The sequence below is a fragment of the Aphidius gifuensis genome, linkage group LG1 (genome assembly GCF_014905175.1).
Source record: "Aphidius gifuensis isolate YNYX2018 linkage group LG1, ASM1490517v1, whole genome shotgun sequence".
Lineage (NCBI taxonomy): Eukaryota > Metazoa > Arthropoda > Insecta > Hymenoptera > Braconidae > Aphidius > Aphidius gifuensis.
The window spans coordinates 24,030,929-24,052,632 of record NC_057788.1 but is presented as its reverse complement, the minus strand read 5'-3'; the positions used below and the strand labels follow the sequence as shown (position 1 = coordinate 24,052,632).

The 21,704-nt window shown below is 23.7% G+C and overlaps 3 protein-coding genes across 9 annotated transcripts in view; 2 read left to right on the top strand and 1 right to left on the bottom strand.

Moving 5' to 3' along the window:
* Nucleotides 1-8,379, top strand: part of LOC122856244 (complexin) — a 97,573-nt gene extending 89,194 nt beyond the window's left edge. For all 3 annotated transcript variants that reach the window (XM_044157940.1, XM_044157947.1, XM_044157955.1), the window contains 2 exons: nucleotides 3,761-3,890; nucleotides 4,056-8,379. In XM_044157940.1, coding sequence (XP_044013875.1) covers nucleotides 3,761-3,890; nucleotides 4,056-4,129 — 204 coding nt within the window. In that variant the 3' untranslated portion in view covers nucleotides 4,130-8,379. The remainder of the gene's footprint in view (nucleotides 1-3,760; nucleotides 3,891-4,055) is intronic.
* The window catches only part of LOC122855320 (protein Skeletor, isoforms B/C), a 136,372-nt gene that overhangs the window by 113,634 nt on the left and 1,034 nt on the right, over nucleotides 1-21,704 (bottom strand). For 3 of the 5 annotated variants that reach the window (XM_044156628.1, XM_044156593.1, XM_044156620.1), the window contains exons 2-3: nucleotides 19,665-19,771; nucleotides 18,663-19,406 (exon numbers count right to left, since the gene is read on the bottom strand). The gene's annotated coding sequence lies outside the window, so the exon portion shown is untranslated. Of the gene's footprint in view, nucleotides 1-18,662; nucleotides 19,772-21,704 lie in introns of all 5 variants that reach the window. The other 2 variants (XM_044156613.1, XM_044156604.1) reach the window with 2 other exon arrangements.
* On the top strand, nucleotides 12,339-17,967 carry LOC122855255 (putative leucine-rich repeat-containing protein DDB_G0290503). The gene is made up of 9 exons (XM_044156481.1): nucleotides 12,339-12,449; nucleotides 12,530-12,666; nucleotides 12,804-12,995; nucleotides 13,070-13,277; nucleotides 13,365-13,492; nucleotides 13,573-13,712; nucleotides 13,809-14,074; nucleotides 14,214-14,361; nucleotides 14,623-17,967. The coding sequence occupies exons 1-9, from the start codon at nucleotides 12,376-12,378 to the stop codon at nucleotides 17,614-17,616; spliced, it is 4,287 nt and encodes a 1,428-aa protein (XP_044012416.1). The 5' UTR covers nucleotides 12,339-12,375; the 3' UTR covers nucleotides 17,617-17,967.

Sequence of the window (21,704 nt, the reverse complement as noted above, 5' to 3'; positions counted from 1 at the left end):
ACATAACCCGTATTTATTATTTATTTTATTTATTTTAGAATTGAATTTATTGATCATTTTCTCTCGACATTTGATATACAAAAGTGAAAAACGTTATTGACACTTTAGTCTTTCAATTGAACACAGAAAATATGTATTTCTTTGTATATAAATTTTCTTTTTTTTTTTACATCTTATATGCATTTTTATTTTTCACTATATGAAATAAAAAGAATTTATATCTATCTATTTATTTATTCATATATCAGTAAAATATAATTTTCAATTTTTAAAATAGACATGAATGAAGCTATTTTTAGATTGTGACATCTATTTTTTAAAATGTCAATAAATATGATTGTTTGACTTAACGGAAAAAGTCAAAACAATGAAAAAATATATTTTTTTGATATACAAATAAATAAAATTGTTAAAAAAAATTGTTAAAAATAAAATATTTATATCAAATAACTGTCAATATTATTTCATAAATGAAATATTCATAATAAAATAGAAAAATCCAGAATCAACAAAAAATAAAAAAATGAAAAATTTTATTACTAGCATGAATTTGATGTTATTATGAAAGAGTACTTTGAGCTACAGAGTTATTAGGTTGAATTAATAGGATTAAATTGGTCTCTCAAGGGTATGGTCCCTTGAAAATAAGGTAGATATATAATAAAGATAAGTATATACAATATGTACCAGACTGAAAATTCAAAAATAAAAGAAGAAACGAAAATTATATTATATAAAAAAAAAAAAAAAAAGAAAATTGTATCAACGCTTCAAGAGGATGATGTGACAAAGACAAAGGAAGAAAAGAAGACCTGAACTTAACTGGGGTCAAATTGACTCTAGTAGGGAGTCCCTGCATTCAATATGGCGACTTCCTAATAGAGTCAGGCTGACTCCTTTTAAGACGCTCACCATAGTTGCTGCAATTTTTAATTTTTTTCATTCATTCATATACTTTTATAACTATTTTATAATTTTAATATTTTTTAATTATATATTAATTATTCATTTTATAAAACTTTTATCTTCAATGAAATATTATTTTTATAATTTTTAATTAAAAAAAATATATAAATGTAAATTATTATTAAATATTTAATGCGATTTATTTATTTATTTTTTTTTTCATAAATATATATTAATTATTTATTTCAAAAACTTATTTTCAATGGAATATTATTTTTTTTTTTTTTTTAATTTTAGATTTTTAATTAAAAATAGAATAATTAGTATATATTTTTTTTTTAATGTCATATACTAAATTATATTTATAAATGAATTTTTGAATATATAATTATTATTTTTATGATAGTTTAATTTGTTTAGTAATATAATCAAAGTAAATTTTAAAGTGATATTTCGAGTAAAATTGTCGAGAGTTGAGCTCACATCGTACAGGTATGATTTGAGTAAAATGTAGTTAAACTTTTGTTGCTAAAAAGCACTTGGTAATTTATCAAAAGGCAAATAACAAAGCTTTATATGTATATGTATATATACACGTGTAAAGAAATTTAGGTCATATACCAATGTCAAAAATGATAATTGCATTTATAATTAATTTACTATATTTAAAATCACTTGCGTCAATCTTTTTTTTTTTTTTTATAGAAATTATTTGAAATTATATAAATAGCAATGACAGTTTAAATATAAAAAAAATCAATACAATTTTTTTTTTTATCTTATATGCAACAGACGTATGAGTAAATTGAAATATGTAAAAAATTCACTTTTGACATTTCGCAAATGATATTCAAATTTGTCGGAATCATCAAATTTTATGAATCATATTTTCAACGATTTACGTTTTATAAATTTTTATACTGTTGTATTATATATTATTTGAAAAATAAAATTTTATTTAAAATTACTTTTATACACGGACAGTATATGTCAAAATAAATATATTTTTACTTTAAATGTATTTTATTATTATTATATTTCTTGACTGTTGTTGAATTACTTTTTTTTTTTAAATATATTCGTGCTGACGGTTGCAAATAGCTTGCTTCAGCATGACATCAAAATTTTACTTGAAAATAAAAACGATATGTTCTCATTTTATTATTTATTTAAATAAAAATAAATAATATAGTTTTTATTATTTTATTTTTCAACAGGTAAAGTCTTGTAAAAATGCAAAATAAAAATTTATAGATAACGAGTGTCATAAAAGTGCTCAAATTAAATTAAAAGTTAATTAAATTATCATAATTGAATTTGTACAACGAGCTTGCTGCTAGTTTAAAAATTTCTTGACCTCGAAAATGCAACTACTTTTTTTCTATCATATCATACTATATGTAAATGTGTATTTTTAAATTATCAGCATAAAAAAGATGTTTATTTTTCAATTTTTCTATAAGGAATTTTTCATCTACGTCTATCAAAAGACTAATGGCACATATGCTAAACTCTCAAAATTACTTTAATATACATAAAATATGCTTTTATCTACTGACCGTAAAAAAAACTTTTTAAGAAAATTTTTTTAGAATATTAAATTATTAAATTTTTTTTTTCATCTTGTAATATATATATTTCATCATCAAAATCTTACTTAAAAATTCATATAAAATATATATACACATCTTCTCTCTTGAAGCATATTAAAAAAATCTTTTAATTTAAAATAAAAAAAAAAAAAAAAAAACACTTGAAATATTTCCTAAATGACATTTAATAATAATTACCGTTAATCATATAATTATAAATCTTTTCAATAAACATTTCGTATATTTAAATATGAAAAAAAAAAAAAAAATTTAATTAAATGAAAAACCCAAGTTTAAGCTGAATAAATTGCACAGTAAATATATCCATGTCATTTATATTTCATGCTGTAAACTCAATTGCCATTTAAATTTATGGATGAAAGAAAAATAATAATAATTAAATAAAAACTGATATATTAACAGTACAAAGCTAAATCTGACATAACATAATTACAGCTTAGTTTACAAGTCATTTCATGTGCAGAATATATTACAAAGTATATAATACAATAAGCAAACTTTACAATGACTAAAATATGCGTCAGCTTTATCCAACCATAAATATATATATATATAAATCACTATGTAAAATAGAAGTTTGTTAAATTATATATTGTCATATCCAATCACATCTATCAAATTTATATTTAAAAAAAAAAAACAGTAATAACGATGTTGATAAAACATCAAATTTAATTTAAGTTAATAATTTTTTTATTATATAGCAGTATATAACAGTCACGTATAATATATAAACACTTTGTTTTATATACCAAAAATCTATCAAATATCAATCGGTACTGTCTCTGTGCTTTGGAATTTGATATCAAAACTAAACTTTATCTCTTCTCAAACAAATGATTTCAAAGTTTAACTATAATCTCTGATCAAATTTCTCAATTTTAGTTGAAAATTAATAATCATAAAATATTGTTTTATAACTATAGTTTATATATCATTTTTAAATTACATTTTTTTATATATATTTTTGTTTCCACATAAATTTGAAATTAATTATCAATAACAGCTCTACTTTGCTTTATTATATTTATATCTATACCCTTGATTATGTACTCCCTATTTTACAGACCAATTTAACATCACCCCAGGCTTTAAATAAATATCTTTAGGCATTCATATTCATGTCCAAATTAATTATTAAACAAAATATTATTTAAATAGATATTTATCTATTTTTTTTTCATTATATAATAAATTATTTTTAAAACTATTATTTTTTTTTTTTCAATGTTTGATTGCAGTATAATATTAAAAAACGAGAAGAAATTCAAGAAATACCACAAGAAGAACCAAATCCTCTTATGCGCAAAAAAAAGACACCTGAAGAACTAGCAGCAGAAGCTGAAGCTGAAGAACAAGATGAGCTTACGAGTAAGTCGAAGAATAATAATAAAATAAAATTATTTTTATTAAATAATTTTACAGTAAAATATTGTATATATTTTTGAGCTGTTTTTTTTTTTTCTATAATTAAAAAATGTTATATTTTATTATTATTTTTTATTGTTTATTTATTTTTATTTTTTTGTTTAACAGAACTGAAGCAGACACTAGAAACACACGTGACAGAGCTCAAAACACAGATTGAGAACAGATGCAATTTACAATGAGTTAAAAAGTATTATAATAGGCAGTGAGATAATATGCTTGACTCTACCACTGCCCCAGGTCACATTCACTAGGGAAAATGACATGTGTTTAGACAAACCCAACAACACCCCAAGAATCATTAAAATATGAACAAAAAAGAAAATAAACAAAATTCAGGAATTATATGAAAAACAAATTGAACACTAATAATAATACTTTTAAAATAAATATAAACAAAAATTTAGTACATGATATAGATAAATAAATGAAATAAATAAATTTTAAAAAACCGAAAATAAATGAGAAAAAGAGAGAGAAAGAGAAAAGGTTGAAATTCAGTCACCGTTCAATCGTTGATTCACGGCACGAATTGGCGAATGTGCCAGGAAAAACCCGTTGGAAAATAGCTTTAAAATAAAACAAAAAAAAATATATGTATATATATATCTGCAGAGTAGCTAAAAACCAAGAGAAGGTAAAAGAAGCAAAGATAAAAAATACCAAAAAAAAAAAAAAGAAAAAGAGTATAAGACAAAAAGAAAAAGCATACCAGTAGTAAATTTATACTTGAACAAGGAAAATACTTTGAAAATCGATAGGTATGAAATTCTTGTCACGCATTTTTACAATAGTCGAGTATCATTCAGGGAATTCCAGTGTGATCCAGCAAAATGGGGCTTGACTCTAGAGATGTTTTTTGGATCAGGATAAAAATGAGGGTTGAGTGGAACACTCGGAAGTTTTTGTGTTAACCTTCTTCAATATTCCTGACACAAGAATGTATTTTATCAAAAAACTAAAAAAATATATATATCTACAGATTTTCAACTAAATTATTTCAAGATAATATATAATATTTGAAATAAAAATTGCATCATTAAATTTTTAAAAAATAATAATAAATTGATTGAAAGCCATGAGGGATTTTAATAAATTACTGGTTCAATCACTCAATACGAGTGTCTATATATATACCCATTGACGAAGGATTCTATTGTTCAAATGTCAAATGAATAATGTGCTTTGGCTTCTGGCATTCTATACTCTCACCAATTTCAATTCATTTCAATGCCGTCAATCATACCTCAAACATTACTCTCAAGGTATAAATTTCTCCCCAGTAATTCAAGACTAATGCACTTGACAATATTTTTTCAACTTTTTTTCTTCTCTAATAATACATCAAGTTGATTCAAACAAAAAAAAAACCTTGAAAGTATTGCCGTGAATACAATGAACAATGAAAAAAAAAAAAAAAACAAGAGCAAGAACGATGACTCAATTTCAAAAGTAACAAAAATGTTGCCTGATATATAAAAAAAAAAGATCCTTTTAGTGACCACATACATATACACAGTAAACGGGGAAAATGATGAATGAAATTGAAAAAAAAAAAAAACTAATAATAACAATATTAATAACCAAGTAAACTGTTTGATAATTAAGATAAAAAACTAAGTTATGTAGCCCGACACTGTTTGAATAATAATGATTTAAAATAAAAAAAAAAATAATAAAAAATGAAAAAAAATGAATAAATAAATAAATAAAAAAAAAAAAATTTTAAATAGTATTAATTGATGATAAAAATGAAATAATTAAATTATATAAATAAAGTAGTTAGGGACATAGGGCCAAGGGGACGAGAGCCTTTTGTGTGTGATTTTATGAACGTCAACATGTGTGAATGTTACGACTGAGTTAATTTGAAAAAAAAATAATAATAATATTATTAATAAAAATTGTTTTGCCTCAAAATTAAGTTATAACGAGATGATTGATTAATTGTTCAAATTATCAACATGAATAATGATTATTCGAGTGAGCTAAGCTCGATGGTCCTTGCCTCGTTCTTTGTAATGTTGAAAAAAAAGTGTTAAAAAAATTAAAGGTAAAAGAAAAAAAAAACAAAAAAAATTACCAAGGGTCACGTAGTTGACATTTGTTAAAGTTATTTAAATAGTTTTTATGTTAAACTTCATGACGAATTGAAAAAAAAAAAAAAAGTCATCGTTGTTTTAAAAATATAAAAAACAATCATCAAAAATATAAAAAATAAAAACGAAGCACCGACCACCGTGCAGGTGATGCATGCCTTATATAATTAAAATATAAATACATTAAATTATTAAAATCATATGATAATGAAATTTTTTTGATTAAGCATGGTAAAGAGAACAAAAAAAAAATAATATATATATATATAAATAAGCGTTGAACTTTCATGTCTGATAGATAAATAATTTGGCACTGCGGATAAAGGGAGACCGACAAAAAAAAAAAAATAATATTGTCACTGTAATATGTAAGAAAGTATAAAAAAAATATAATAAATAATAAAGCAAGAAAAAGTTATGTATAAACGGGATTATGAAAATTCAAAAAAAAAAAAAAAAATTACTGTGCAATCGTCATACCATTTTTGTATGAAAAAAAAAAAAACAAAAAAAATATGTGAAAAAAAAAAAAAAAAAAAGTATTTTTTTAATTTCAACGTTGTTATGCAACGTTGTTCAAACTTTCGCGGATTTAGAAAAAAAAAATAATAATAAATAATTAAATAAATAAAAAATAAATCACCATGAAAAACCCCTTCATTCCATTAACCCTTGGGAATTTATACCCTCTGGTAATTTCATAATTTTTTTTACCTCTTTTTATTTTTCCTTTTCATCCACTTTTTGGTCTATTCTTAAATATTTTTTTTCTTAAACTCTTTTTTCGTAATACATATTTTCACGAGCGGCATTTTCACGTTTGGACGGAACTGCATCCTCGAATCAGCGCGTTTCAGTGGAAAAAAATATAAAACTATTAACAATAGAAAAAAAAAATCTCCATCTCGAGATATTTTAATTTTTAAAAAATATTTTATTATTTTTATTATTTTAAATTCTATATCACAACGCGTTTTTCAAAGATACTCGGTAAAAAAAAAAAAAAAAAGAAAAAAGAAAACTGCATTTTTCAATGTTTATCTTCATGTTTATAAATTCAATCTCAATGTTGCATGTATACGTGTTAAATTTTAATGCTTGTATGTTGTTGATGTTACTGGCTCGTGTCCTCTTTGTCGTCCACACGACCTCGGGCCCAATTCCCATTTTTCCCTTAATTTAAAATAATTTCCCTTCATACAAAAATTCATAATACACGAGCAATAAAAACAAACAATAAAAACAATTATTACATGTGTAACATAAACATTACTATATACATACATTATTATATATATTTTTTCATCAATACATAAACAATGACATATATATTTTTTATGAATGACATTTAAAGATTATAATAGAATCAAACTTGTCAAGATGATATATACTAAACAATTGACACCACTCTGATTATTAAAAATAACGCGGGAAATATTTTATGGGACACGAGGTCCTGGGCACAAATGTCTTTCTTATTTCACACCTTTCTCTCTGTCTCATCCTCTCTCTTTCTCTATTCAAATAAATTTTATGACTTGTCATTTAAAAAAATTTTTTGTACTCTAATAAATTAAAAATTTACTCGATTTATTTATTTATTTTTCTAGCTATTTTGCCGTTCCTTTCTCCATTCCAATTCAATACTAAAATTATATATATTTTTGTTTTTTTTTTTTTTTCCATATTCTCCATTGAAATATTAAAAAAATTGTATTAATTTTCTCTGGTGAATTCCGCGAATCAAATCCAATGCGATATTACTCAAAGTCAATTACTTAATTAAACAAAAAAAAAAAAAAAATGATTAAAGTAAAAATAAAATTACTACCCAAATATGTATATTTGATTAGCTATTTTTTTCTCAAAAATAAATTAAAATAATATTGATAATAATATATTTAAAATGCAAAGAAACAAATTGTAATTCAATCATTATTTCACAACTATCAATGAGGGCATGTTCTCATATCTTTTTTCTTCCAATGGACTGTCCTCGCAAATAAAAAAAAACCCGAAGAAAAATATAAAATATATTTGAAAACAGCAAAACAAAAAAAAAAAAAAAACAGAGAATTAATTTTTCTTGAATTATATAAATTATATAAAGAATAATATATAGATTATATAAATATATATACATATATATAAAAAATATATATATTTATAAATAAATTATATATTCTTAGTAAAACTTTTCCCTCTTGTTCGCACTTTTATGTGTCTATATACGTGCATGTGTGTTTATCTATTTTATTCGCTGAGATAAAAATTGAATAAAATAATACTACTTTATTTAAAAAAAAAAAAAAAAAAAAAAAGAAATTTTAAATTAACTCTGTTGGAACTTGACTCGCTAATTGTTTTAGCAGTATATTTATTTGTGTCAGCAAAAAATCATACACTGCATTATAAAACTATTTAAAAATAAAAAAAATTAATCTTGTGTCGAAATGAGGACAAATATCAAATGATAAAAAGTGGGAATTGCTATGATGCTATTTTTAACTAGAATGCTAATTAATGCTGTTGTTGTTTCTCGATATTCAAAAACAAAAAAAAATAAACTATATGTGTCTCTTGATGTTAGTTAAATTAAAAACAAAACAAACAAACAAACAAAAAAAAAACATGTAAATGCAATAATTATTTGTTGTGTGTGTGTGTGTGCACTTTTAAAAAAATAACCTATTTCTGTCGTGCACGCTTAATATCGGTCTCCCAAAATTAATATTTGAAATGAAATTAATATACAATTATTTCAAATGCACAATGTAATGATTGACTAAATGGATGCTACGATTCGAGAATCTATAAGCTGTCCAAACACAATCGCCGCGTTCTAAATTCAATGATTAAATTTATAAAATAAAAAAATTTAAATGACAAAAAAATTATTGAATTACTGTTGAATATTCAAATCAGTTAAATAACTTTACGTGCATTATAATTAATATTTCGTCTTTGTTCGTCTAATTTGTTTTATCCTCTTTTTCATCTTAAAATTAATAATAAAGTGTTACTTTTTTATTATTTTAATTTTAGTTTTTTTGAAGCCACCCTAAGCCCTATCTAGGCAATGTGGCACGTGATATGATAAAAATTAAATTAAATAAAGAAAAAAAAAAAGTGAAATTTATGTGTTATATACTCAATTTGTTTATTTTTTAATGTTTTTTTTTTTTTTTTTTTTTGTAGGTTCCAAAGAGATAAAATTAATGATAATTAAAAAAATTTAAAAAAGAATAAAATAAAACCGTCAAAGACGAAAAAAAAGAAGAGTTTTTATTTGTCCTAAGTAAAATTGTATAAAAATTTAAAAAATTTTTTAATTAAAAATAAAAAAAATGTTTATTATTCATTTAAAATTTTTATGTTAACAAATAAAAACTCAGTATGTGTCACAACAAATATGGGTTATAGAAATAAAAAGTTTTTTTTCAAATTGAAAGATTGAGAAATTTGTTAATGTTGGATGATTAGGAAAATAAATTATAAAAAAAATCAATGTGTCATGTTTTTAATACGCCGAAAGAACTGAGAGAATTTTTCTATGTAAATAGTTCTTAACGAAAAATAAAAAAAAATAAAATTCAACAAAGTGTGATGAAAGCTTTCAATGACTAGCGTAAAATTTAAATTAAAAGAAAAAATAATAAAAACAACACTGAAATATTAAAAAAAATAAAAAAAAAATAATATTAATAACTTTGATATAACTATAAATTCAGGATTTTTTCTTTACGAATAAATCCTTTCAGTGAAAAATTCAGAATATTCAAAGAAAACAAAAAAAAAAAAATTGAAAAACCAAAAAAAAAGTTTATAAATTTCCAATTTAATGTTACATATAAAAAATAACAATTTATGACTATTCAGAGACAACGACACAACGCATTATAAAGATAAAAAAAAAAAGTTTTCAAAGATTATATTGAGCATTGTTTTAAAATATGATGAATAAATTGTAATTATATTATTCGCAAAATATATATAAAAAGTAGCAAAGTGAGATAGTAATTAAGTTGTGAATTATGTTATTAAAAAAGTTATTAGTAATAAAAAGCTTTAAACAAGAAAAATGACTAGTTAAAAAATTGGACTCTAGCTTTGTACGTGTGGGGAAAAAAAAAGGAGAACGCGAAATGATTATCAAACGATAAGGAAAAATAATAAAAAAGAATGAAAGTAATTGACAAATTGGAAATTATAAAGAACCAGAAACTAAGAAAAAAAAATATATATATAATAATAAAATCCAAAAGTTACGATATAAAAAAATAGAAAACAAATAATAAAAATTGTTTTTTTCAACTGCCAAAGTGAAAATAATAATTTTAAAAAATTGTATAAAATATCGAGTATAAATATCTGACCTTTTGCACGGACTTGTATGAGATTTACAGAAAGATCAACTGACGAATTTAATGAACAAACGAGTTGATAAATTTTTAAAAGAAAAATATAATAATAATTTTGAAAAAAAAAAAAGAAATAAACTTTTAACCTAAAAGCAATACTAATGCCTATAAAAAAAAAAAAAAAAAAAACAAGTCTATGAGTTAACTAACACAAAGTAAAGAAATGAATATTTAATTCAAATCCATCATCTATCTGCGATCGAAGGTTCCAAGATATTTTAAAATTTTTTCCCATTCTCGAAAATTGATAATAAATCATTCAAAAATTTTGACACAAACAACACAATATATATCCACGCTTATTTTATTTTAAAAACCAACTCTGACCATATACAAAAATTGAATAATTCAACACTCTGAATTTAATGTAAAAAATAATTTAAATTATTGAAAAAATAAACATGGAGGATATATAGATTTAAAAAATTAACGCAAACAAGCAACTCTGGACAAATAATTAAAAAATTAATTCGTTAAATTAAAAATTTTTTAATAAATAATATTTAGATTGCTTAGCGTCAAAAAAAAAAAAAACACAAAAACACACGTTAATTTGTTGTTGAATATAATATTATTATGTAAACATTTAAAAAAAAAAAAAAAATTGACGACGATGATAATATTATATTGTTGTTAGATATATATATAAATTCATAATTATATATTAATATTGATAAAAACAACTGAGAACAAAACTTTTCAACACAAACCAACAATTAAATAAAAAAACAATAAAAAAAGACACTAAACATTTAACACAAACAAAAAAAAACCGAGAAAAAGAAACCAACAGAGAAAAAAAACACCGTTGATTTACTTAAGATTTCAAAATAAATCGAACCCTAGAATTTCCAACTGGACGCAAGTTTAAATTTAACGAGCGAGAATGTCATCAGCATGTCAATCTTCAAGTCAAATAAATTGTCAACAACCGAAATAATATAGTATAAAGCGTTTGAGTTGGGGCTGGGTCAAAAATCGTTATAGCTTCTATCACTATTATTATTCATAGAATCCCGATGAAAATGAAAATAATTAATAAAAAAAAATTTAGTTTATGTTATTTAGTTCTAAACCACAAAAAAAGAGGAAAAAAAAAAAAAAAAAAACGTAATAAAAAACAATAATGTTATGAAAGTGTATTTTTCAATTATTTAACCTTTCCAAATAATAATCATTATAAATAATTTAATTAATGAAATTAATAATTGTTTTTTTTATAATTTAATTATTCATTTATTTATTTTATTTTTTTGTTTTCATATATACTATTTGGGACAATTGTCTGCTTTGCAATGTAAAATTTTTGCAAACGTATAGAATTTTCATGCAACCTTGATGCCATTCAATAAATTTACACAATCAATGACCTGGAACGCGGTATTATTTCAAAACTAATTTAACCTGGTAAAAAAAAAAAAAAAGAATATCATAATAATAAAAAAAAAAAAAATAACGATCCTGCATTTTTTATTTTTAAATTTTTGCATTAACAGAGGTTTTTCATAACTGTTGAATAAAAAAAAAATGAATTATATATTTTCAGTTTATGATTGAAAAGCACCCGAGACACTTGTGCTCTCTCAACTTAAATAAGTCTTATTCAAAAGTTTTATATTCACTTAAATAGTTATATTTAAAAGTTTATTATCGTTATGACAAAAAACTTGTGATACGACTTTCAACATATTTCATCACGTTTATCAAACATTTTCTTGTTATATTTTAAAAATAATACAAATAAATAATAGTATTGATCAAAATAAAATAATTGATAAAAGTTTTTAAAAACTTAAAATGGCAGATTTAAATTCTGCAAAAGTATTTTTTATTTTGATTTTATTAACAATCAATTATGATTGTTTTCAAGCTGAAAAAATTATTTTATCAATTTATGGAAAAAAACCAATGACTCTAACGGATGAACGATTTCTAAGCATCACTCTTGATTCAAATGTTATATTTAATGGTGCTTTATTTAAGTGAGTAAATCAAATAATTATTAATTTTAATTTTTCATCTAAACAAATAATATAATAATATTTAATTTGATATTTTATAGAAATAATTCAGAAAGAAATATAAATATGGCTAAAGCATTGTCACCAGCTTTTGTTAGAATTGCAGGACCAAAAAGTAATTCTTACATATTTCAAAAAAATAATATTACAAATGATGATTCAAGCTTCGTATTGACATGTAAGGCTAATTAATATTTAATTAAATTTCTAAATAAGACGTATAAATTAATTATATTTTAACATTCTAATTAATAAACGTGTCTTTGTATTTATATAATTAAATCAATAATGATAATATTACATTTGGAATGATAGCGGGTAACTGGAGTATGCTAAATCAATGGGCAGAGAATGCAGGTCTGAGCGTGCTTGCTGCTGTAGCACCCCAACAACATTCCGAAGATATTGGTGGTTTTAGAGATAAAATTTGGGATTCGAGAAATGTACTAGATCTTATCTCATTCAGTGATGAAAAGGGTTACAATGTCAGTTGGCAGCTTGGATATGGTAATTAATTTTAATCATCTATTAGCCTAATTAAGCAATTAATAATAAATATTGATTGTATTTGTCATTTACAGAATGTCAAACAAGATGTGACATGAGTGGAAAAGAATTAGGAAAAAATTTAATGCGATTGAAAAATATGTTAGAAGCATTTCCAAGATATTCAAAGGCTACAATTACTGGACCTGATATTGTAACAATGAAAACTGCTCATGACCAAATTTATTTACAAGAATACATGAGTACTGGATCAGATGCATTGTCAGCAATAACATGGCATCCGTAAGTATATAAAAAAAAAAAAAATTAATTTGGCTACTCATATTTGATTTATTAATGTTATTCATTTTTTTTTTTTTTTTTATCAAGTGATTTTGCCAGTATAACATTGGACTCTAAAAGTGGTGTATTGATTCATCATGACAGTTTGGCTTACGACAAAGAAACACTTCATCGTATTATCGGTCGGAATAACGCGAAAAAACCACTTTGGCTTGGTAAATCTCAATTTACAATTAATATTTTTATAAATATATAACTACATACTAATTTATTTTTTTTGTTTTTTTCATTTTAGTTGAATCAAAACCCGAAGAGTGCAAGGATCAATTTTTAGGTGCACTCATTTGGACAAGACGTTTAGGAAATTCAGCAAAACTTGGTGTACAAGTTTTAATGAGACAACCACTTAATTCAAATCTCTTTAAACCAACTCCAGTAAATCATCATACATTATTATTATTATTATTAGAATATATACTTGAATTTTTAATTAAACTTTTTATGATAATTATTATTATTTTATTTATATAGGATTTTTGGGTATCTGTTTTACACAAAACTCTTGTTGGACGTGAGGTTTTAGATGCAAAAATAATAACTGAAAATCCAAGTCATATTAATGTATATTGTCAATGTACAAAACCTTCATCAAGATATGAGAAAGGTTCAATAACAATTTTTGGCATAAATTTAGCATCTACTAGACTTGTTATTAATCTTAAAGGAATTAAGATTAAAACACTTCATAAATATATTTTATTACCAGGTTTTGATGCTAATAATCAAATGTTTTCCGAGTGAGTTAATTAATTTTTATGATAAATATAAATTACTACGTTATTCAATTTTATTTTTATTTTTTTTTTTACTTTTTTTAATTTTGTTAATAAAGTTTTATATTTTAATATAACTAAAAGTTATGGATGGTTGTTTTAGGACCGTACTTTTGAACAACGAGACACTAAAACTAGAAAATGAAAAGGACATGCCTGAACTCAAGCCAGCTGTGGTCACAAGTGAAAAAGGAATATCTATGAAACTTCCATCTGGTGGAATTGGTTTCTGGGTTATTCCTGACATAAAAGTAAGCAAACGCACTTTTTAATCTTGGTTTCTTCCTTTTTTTTTTTTTTTTTTCTTCAACAAGCACTTAACTAAAAAAATAAAAAGCCTCGAGATATTTACTTTTTCTGTGAAAACTTGAGAGTAAATAACAGAAAAAGAATTGCATAAAATATATATATATATATTTTATTTTTTTTTGTTTACTATTCCTTTCTGCAATTTTTTTTATTACTGTAAAGATGGAATTAACTTTTTTTTATTTTTTATTATATTTTTCTAGATAAAATCTTGTGAAGACCGAGAAAATGAATACGCTGATAAAATGATTCTTGAAAAGTTTTCAAAACACTTGAGTATTGCAGAATCTGATGAAAATACTTCAAGCAAAGAAAGTACTGACGAAAATATAGAAGGAAGTCGTAAATCAATTTACAATATTATGAAAAAAATAAATGCTAAAAGAGACATGGAACGTCTTGAAAAATTATTGAGAAGACGAGAAATTTACGATGATAAAAAAAATAAATATGCTCACATTGGTTTTTACGAAAAATTACCAGTCAATACAAATGAAACTGAGTCTGAAGAAGACATGAAAACAAAACTTGAAGAATACAAAAAACGTGTGAGTGAATTAGAATTACGAATGAAATATCCAATGCAATACAATGACAGACAAAATACTGATGGTGATATTATTGATAGTGATAAAATTCCTGATGCAATAAATTTAATTAAAAAAATTGAGAGTGGTCTAAAAAATTTAAATGACAAGTCATATAGTTTATATGATTCAATAGATAATGAAAAATCAACACAAGCTGGTACCAATAATGATGATAATTTTTTAAATGAACTATTAAAAAGTCGAAAAACCAAAAGAGCCAGTATATCTGAAGTAGTTGAACAAAATTTACGTGCTATCTATAATATGCTAGCTGATGAACAACTTAAACGTCAAAAATTTAAAAAAGAACAAGGTACTATGCTTGCAAGAAAAAAAAGAGACACTGATAAAAAACTCAGTCGTCCATCAACATCAAAAAAGACAAATAAAATTGAAGAAAGAAAATTATTATTAGAACGAATTCAAAAACATAATTCAGACAAAAAAAAACCTGCTAAATTGACATTAAAAAATCACAAGTCAGAAAGCCAAGAAAATAACTTTTACGGTTTTGAAAGATTACCACGTCTTGAAAATTTTCCCACGGGAGATGTTCATGTTGAAGTTGGAAAAATTAAAGTTGATGAAGTTGAAGATGATGATGATGATGATGTAATTCCAGTAGGAGGGCGAATGAAAAAATCAAGTAATTTTGAAAGTTTTATAGAGACCAAGGAAGAAAATTTAAATCAATCTTCAGATGATTTTTCTGATATTGTCAGCTCAAAAGCACCAAGTTATAATACAAATAAACACATGAAAATGAATGCAAACAATAATAAAAATAAAAATGTTAGACAAAAACGTAGCATTCAAGATATAAATACAATTTTAAATAATGAAATGATATTTGAAGATGATAATAATCAGAGAGATTGTCAATGCAGATCAACACGAAATGTTGTAACTCATTTGTGTAAAAATTGTAAAATTAATGCAAAAAAAAATGAACGTTCATTGGCCAAAAGTAGAGGCCAAAGAATGAACAAAAAATTTGTAATAATTTCAAGAGAAAGAAGAGACACAACAGCAAATGAAGAACAAAATGATAATCATGATAAATTGATTGAAAAAATAAATGATAAAAATCCAACTAATGATGATAAAATAAGCCAAGACATGTCAAGTAATTCAAAGCACCTCAATAAAGCTGAAGAATTACAAAAAGGTTTGTCGAAGTCATCAGAAATTCTTCCAAAATTACATGAAGATGCAGCAAATGAAGCACCCAAGGTAAAGCATGCACGTCATGTCACTGAAAGACCTCGTCAACGTGCTGACAAGAATCGTGAAAAAACACAAAAATCAACAGCAGAAACATCAACAAATCAAGTAAAAAAAAGAAAGCTCAGACTATTGACACCACCAGCAGCGTCAACATCAACAACAACAACGACAATCTCAACAACTATGTCAACTGCACTGAAATCAGCAAAAGCTGCTAAACAATCAACACCATCAAGTACATCAACTACAGTAAAGACAATTGAGAATACATCAACTGAAAAACATGAAAAAAATCATAAATCAATGAATAAATTAAAACATAAAAAAAAGAAAAACCAACAAGATACAAAAGAGCCTGTTAATGATGAAGGAAAAAATGATACTCATTCAAGTATAAGAATGAAACATAAAAATAAAAAAAATCAAAAAGATCCTGCTGTAGCTCAAGCTCAAGATGAAAAATTAAGAAAGATTTTATTTGAAGATCATAAACAAAAAAGGCACAAACATTTTAAACAATTGAGAAATAAATTAAATCATGATGAACCATCAACAACATCACCAACTGATACAAAAAAAAAGACAGAAAAAAATAAAGCTAAAATAGTTAAACGTTCTGTCATGTTGCCAATACAAGATGAAGATATTCTTCAAGCTGTCAATGATTCAAATGATAATGTAAATAATTTTCATTTAGTTCATACAGCACCAAGATGTGACAAATGTTCATCAAAAAAAAAAGAATTAAAAAATAATGCAAGTAGTGAAAAAAATATAAAAAACATTAATGAAAATAAAAGCACTACTGTAAAAAATTTAGAAAATATTAGTGATGATAAAATGAAGCCAAAATATAAACGATTAATGATGAAACATCAAGAAAAAATTAAAAATGCAGAAAAAAAAAATCATAAATATATTTATCGTGGAAAAAGAAATGCTAATTATAAAATACCAAATGATTATGTTGAAAATGAAATATGGAAAAATGGTATTGAAATTAAAAATAATGAAAAAAAAAAATCAATTAATGATTTATCAAATTTAAATGGTTATATTCCTGATGAAATTTTTAAAAATCATACTAAAATTGTTAACAAAGAAATTTCATCATTTGTTAAAGAGACAATACCAATAATTGGAAATGTTTTGACAAATCAACTTGGAAAAATACAAAATATTACTGGTAAAATTGAAAAGTTAATTGAAAATTATAAAGAAGCTGATAATGCTGTTGATGCAATTAACGAAAACTATGAAGAAGTCATTAAAAATAATCCAGATGGTCTTTTGACATTTAATTTTTTCAATGACACCATCAAACGTATAAAAATTTTTTTTAGTTTTTTCACAGCAGCAGTTGCAGCTTTTGGCCAGTAATTATTCCTTAATGTTTTATTTATTTTTTTTTTTTTCTTAATTTAATTATTGATTTATACTTTAAACAGTTGAATAAAATAATAATTATATTTTTTTTATACCTTCAATAATTATGTATTGTAATTTTATATTTTACTTTTTATATCTGTTGTTGTATTTATTAATATAAATAAATAAATAACGTTTAATGGAGAATTTTTAAATTTATGCACACTAATATAATATAAAGAATAAGAGGTCGATTTGTTGGATGACGTGTATGTAATATTGATTAGCCTTGGGATATGGCAATGCAAATTAGCACGACGACGACATCTTGATCAACGATCAATTCACAAGATAAAAATCATACAGACATATAAAATAAATATATTTTTTTATATTCAATTTGTATTTATAGTTTTTAAAATAATAACTTGGTTTACAATTTAATTTACAAAATCCATGTATAATTATGATTTTAAAAAATGATTAACAAAAATTTTCTAGTTAAATTAATATTCACATAATAATAATTTTATGATTTTGTAAATTGAATGATAAACCAGGTTTTTTAATTTTTTAATTTTCCTATATATTGCGAGATATATATGATGCTTCTAATTTTTAAATAATATTATAAACTTTTCTATGAATTCAATTAATAAAAATCTTATAAACATAAATATTATAAAAAAATACTTGGATTGAATTTTAATTTATTATTTAAAAAAAAAGATAAAAAAATATAAATATTCGTGCTTCATTATTCTTTAGAGAGAAAGAGAGAGAGAGAGAGAGAGAGAGAGTATAAAAGTTGTTATTATTATATTTAAAAACGTACCGAGGAATATACATGCAAATAATATGCTTTTAAAAAAGACTTGATAATGATATCCATAATTTCCAGAAGAAAAAAGAACAAATGTTATTGCACGAAAAAAATATAATCATTTAATTGTCAATTGTTAGTTTTTAAGATAAATTAAAATAATAATTTTTATAAGTTTAAATTTAAAAGTTTTATAAAATTTAAATTGTATGAAAGTTTATAAATTATTACTGACCTTTGGGGTAATGTCCAGATGTATTGAAGTCGTCTCAAGCAGTTGAATCATTTGTTGTCACCACTACGAACACAACTATCGCGATCACTCGATCAGAAAATAACCCTAATACAAATTTCAACACTGACTCTAATACTGATTTTAACCCGGACTCTAATACTAACAAAACTTCATTCATGAAAAGTTAAAACTAATCTATCAGTTCAAGTTGGACACGCACGATAAATTTTTAGAGACAATTGAAAAATGTACTTTTACTCGATCAGCAACGACAGTTAGAACAAAAAGTTTGGAATGATTAGTAATGTTAATATAAAAATTGAACGAATCACATCAAACAATGGGAAGAAGCTAATATTCATTTGGTTTTTTTCACGTTATTAATGAATTATTAAAACACGCCACGTTGTCTTATCAATCAGTATTGTATCGCATACATTAAATCAAAAATAATCAAAATAAGGTTACTGAGTGTTTAATAACAACAAACAAACCGACTTAAATTGTATGAGCATCAACAATATATCAACGTGATGTGATTTTCGCGGATGAAGTTATGGACAATACACGTTATTTAGTTTTAGAGTCTTTGATTATATGATTTTATATTCACAAGTCATTTTATGCTACCAGGTGTTGATGTTGTTGCTGTCACAAATCTTCCGTTTGATGAACTGCCTCATGATATGCGATCGTATGAAAATACATATTGAATTTATGTAAAACATCCAGACTCATCAGCTGCTAAACAATAAAAACACATTGTATATATTATTTTTTTGTTTATGAAGCTAGACTCAACAAATTATCATTAAATGTAATACGTTGATTATAAACTATCAACGCAAGTGCATCATTAACAACATCAACATGAGCTTGTACTTGTAAATTATACTCAATGTTGTGTCATACATTGTACATTATTAATTAACAATTAAAAAAAAACAGAAATACACTGTCTATCAAATAATACTTTGACAGCACCAACAACATGGTACTTACACAATATATATTTGGCATCTATCTTCTCATACCATCAATTGTTGTTGTTATTTTTGTTATTTTTATAATATGAGATTACAATTAGACATCTACAGCTTCATCAGCACCTAAACATTAAAAAATAATAAATGTAAAATGAATACAAATTGTTTTTTGCTAATAAAAAATAAAAGCATCATATGCCAAATCTACAATTCAACAATTTACACATTGTTGTCCATTTATTTATTTATTATTATATTTTTTATTGTTGTTATTATTATTTAAATAAATGAATAATATTACCTTTGTTTTTTTTTTCAATATCACCAGGTCTAACAAATTTTTTTTTGTTGCTCCATTCCATTGTCAACTTTTGGTTTTTTTTTGAAATCTAAAAATTAATAAATTATTAATAAATAATCAATAAATAATGCATTGAGACTAATATTTATGCTCAAAAATCATTTGGCAACATTAAAACAGCACAACAACCGACTTTATGAGTATTTTTTGTTTTTTTAATAAAATTAATAATTATTTGTCCAAAAGATGGAGAGGTTAGGTTGCCGTGCATTAATAAATTAAATTGTTTAAACATTCAATTGTTTGTTGTCGTGATAATTTATATAAATAATTGTTCTAGTAATTAATCTGAGCTAGTAGACTGTAAAAATTATTTGCAAAACGACTTTTTTTTACTCACATGAATAATGTTGGCCGGCGTTTGTTAGCGTCTCTTTATCATAAACTTTATATGCAAATATCTTTTGTTTTACGTAACATTGAGCAACAATTATACATTTAAATGATAGACAAACGTTTATTTAACAATAATATCACAAATTTACGATTTATTGAACACTTAAATTGCGCCAAAAGATATGATTTCACCGGACGCAGCGACCAGGTACCAACACGACGACCAAAAAGAAAGTTTGTCAAGATGGCCGCCAGAGGCCAAAAAATTAACAAAATTTTTTTTAACAATAATTGAGTAACAGTTGTTTTAATTGTTAGATAATAAATAATAAAAAATATTAGTAATAAAATAATAATAAAATTAATTATTATTAATTAATAAATTAGTTTTTAAAAAAACCAATAAACGCCATCTGTTTTTGTTGTTGGAATTATTTTTGAAAAATTTCACAACAACAATAAATCAACAATTATTATTGTAAATAAACAATAATCATGATATATTGTCATTATCTACTGTTAAATAATGATTAATTATAACAATTGTTATTTATTTATTGTTTTTTTATTTAATAACAACTGTAATACCGACTGACGTTTAACTATCATGAAAATGCATATCATTAACTATACTATAGCTTCAGTAAGGATTATATAAATTCAAAGAAAAATAAAAAAGATCTGAGCAAATAGTCAGATGAACAACAAAAAATATTTCGAAGAGAGGAACATTTAGTCACTTCTTAATGAATTGGCTTTTATTTAAATGAACAATTGATTTAATGGAACAAATACAACTGACCTTTTACAGCCTCATGACATCCAGAGGTTTTCAGCTCGGTCCTGGAGCTGACTCCTTTGATGTCCAACAAGTCAACAGGATCCACTAACATCATCACTATCACCAGTCATTGTTTAACAGTTTTACTGAGTCAAACTTTACCAGCAGTTTAAACAGTTAACTTGAGCAGTCGAGATAAACTTTTAAAAAGACAATCTGCAATAATAAAAAAAAATATAATTAATATCAATTTGAGCAAATTAATTTTAGTTACAAGCTACAATGTTATCATTAGCCAACGAAAAAAAAACTAATAATATTGTTATTTTTTACATTGATAAAACTAGACTCGAATCAATTGTCTTACAGTTATAAATACAAGTACACCATTTACAACATTAACAATGAGTTTGTCATTATAACTTATGTTCAAGGTTGTGTCATAGACTGTACATTGTTAATTAACAAAGAAAAAAAATAAAAAATAAATGAAACCAACACAACGCACATATTATTTTTTGTATTTATGAAGCTATAGACTCAACGAATTATCATTAAATGTAAAACGTTGATTATGA

Bases quoted from the DNA above. Each gene is read 5' to 3' on its own strand.
- LOC122855255 (XM_044156481.1), top strand. From the start codon at position 12,376: ATGACTCTAACGGATGAACGATTTCTAAGCATCACTCTTGATTCAAAT. The intron at 13,278-13,364 runs GTAAGTATATAA...TTTTTTATCAAG, and splicing joins TCAGCAATAACATGGCATCC to TGATTTTGCCAGTATAACAT. The intron at 14,362-14,622 runs GTAAGCAAACGC...ATATTTTTCTAG, and splicing joins GGGTTATTCCTGACATAAAA to ATAAAATCTTGTGAAGACCG.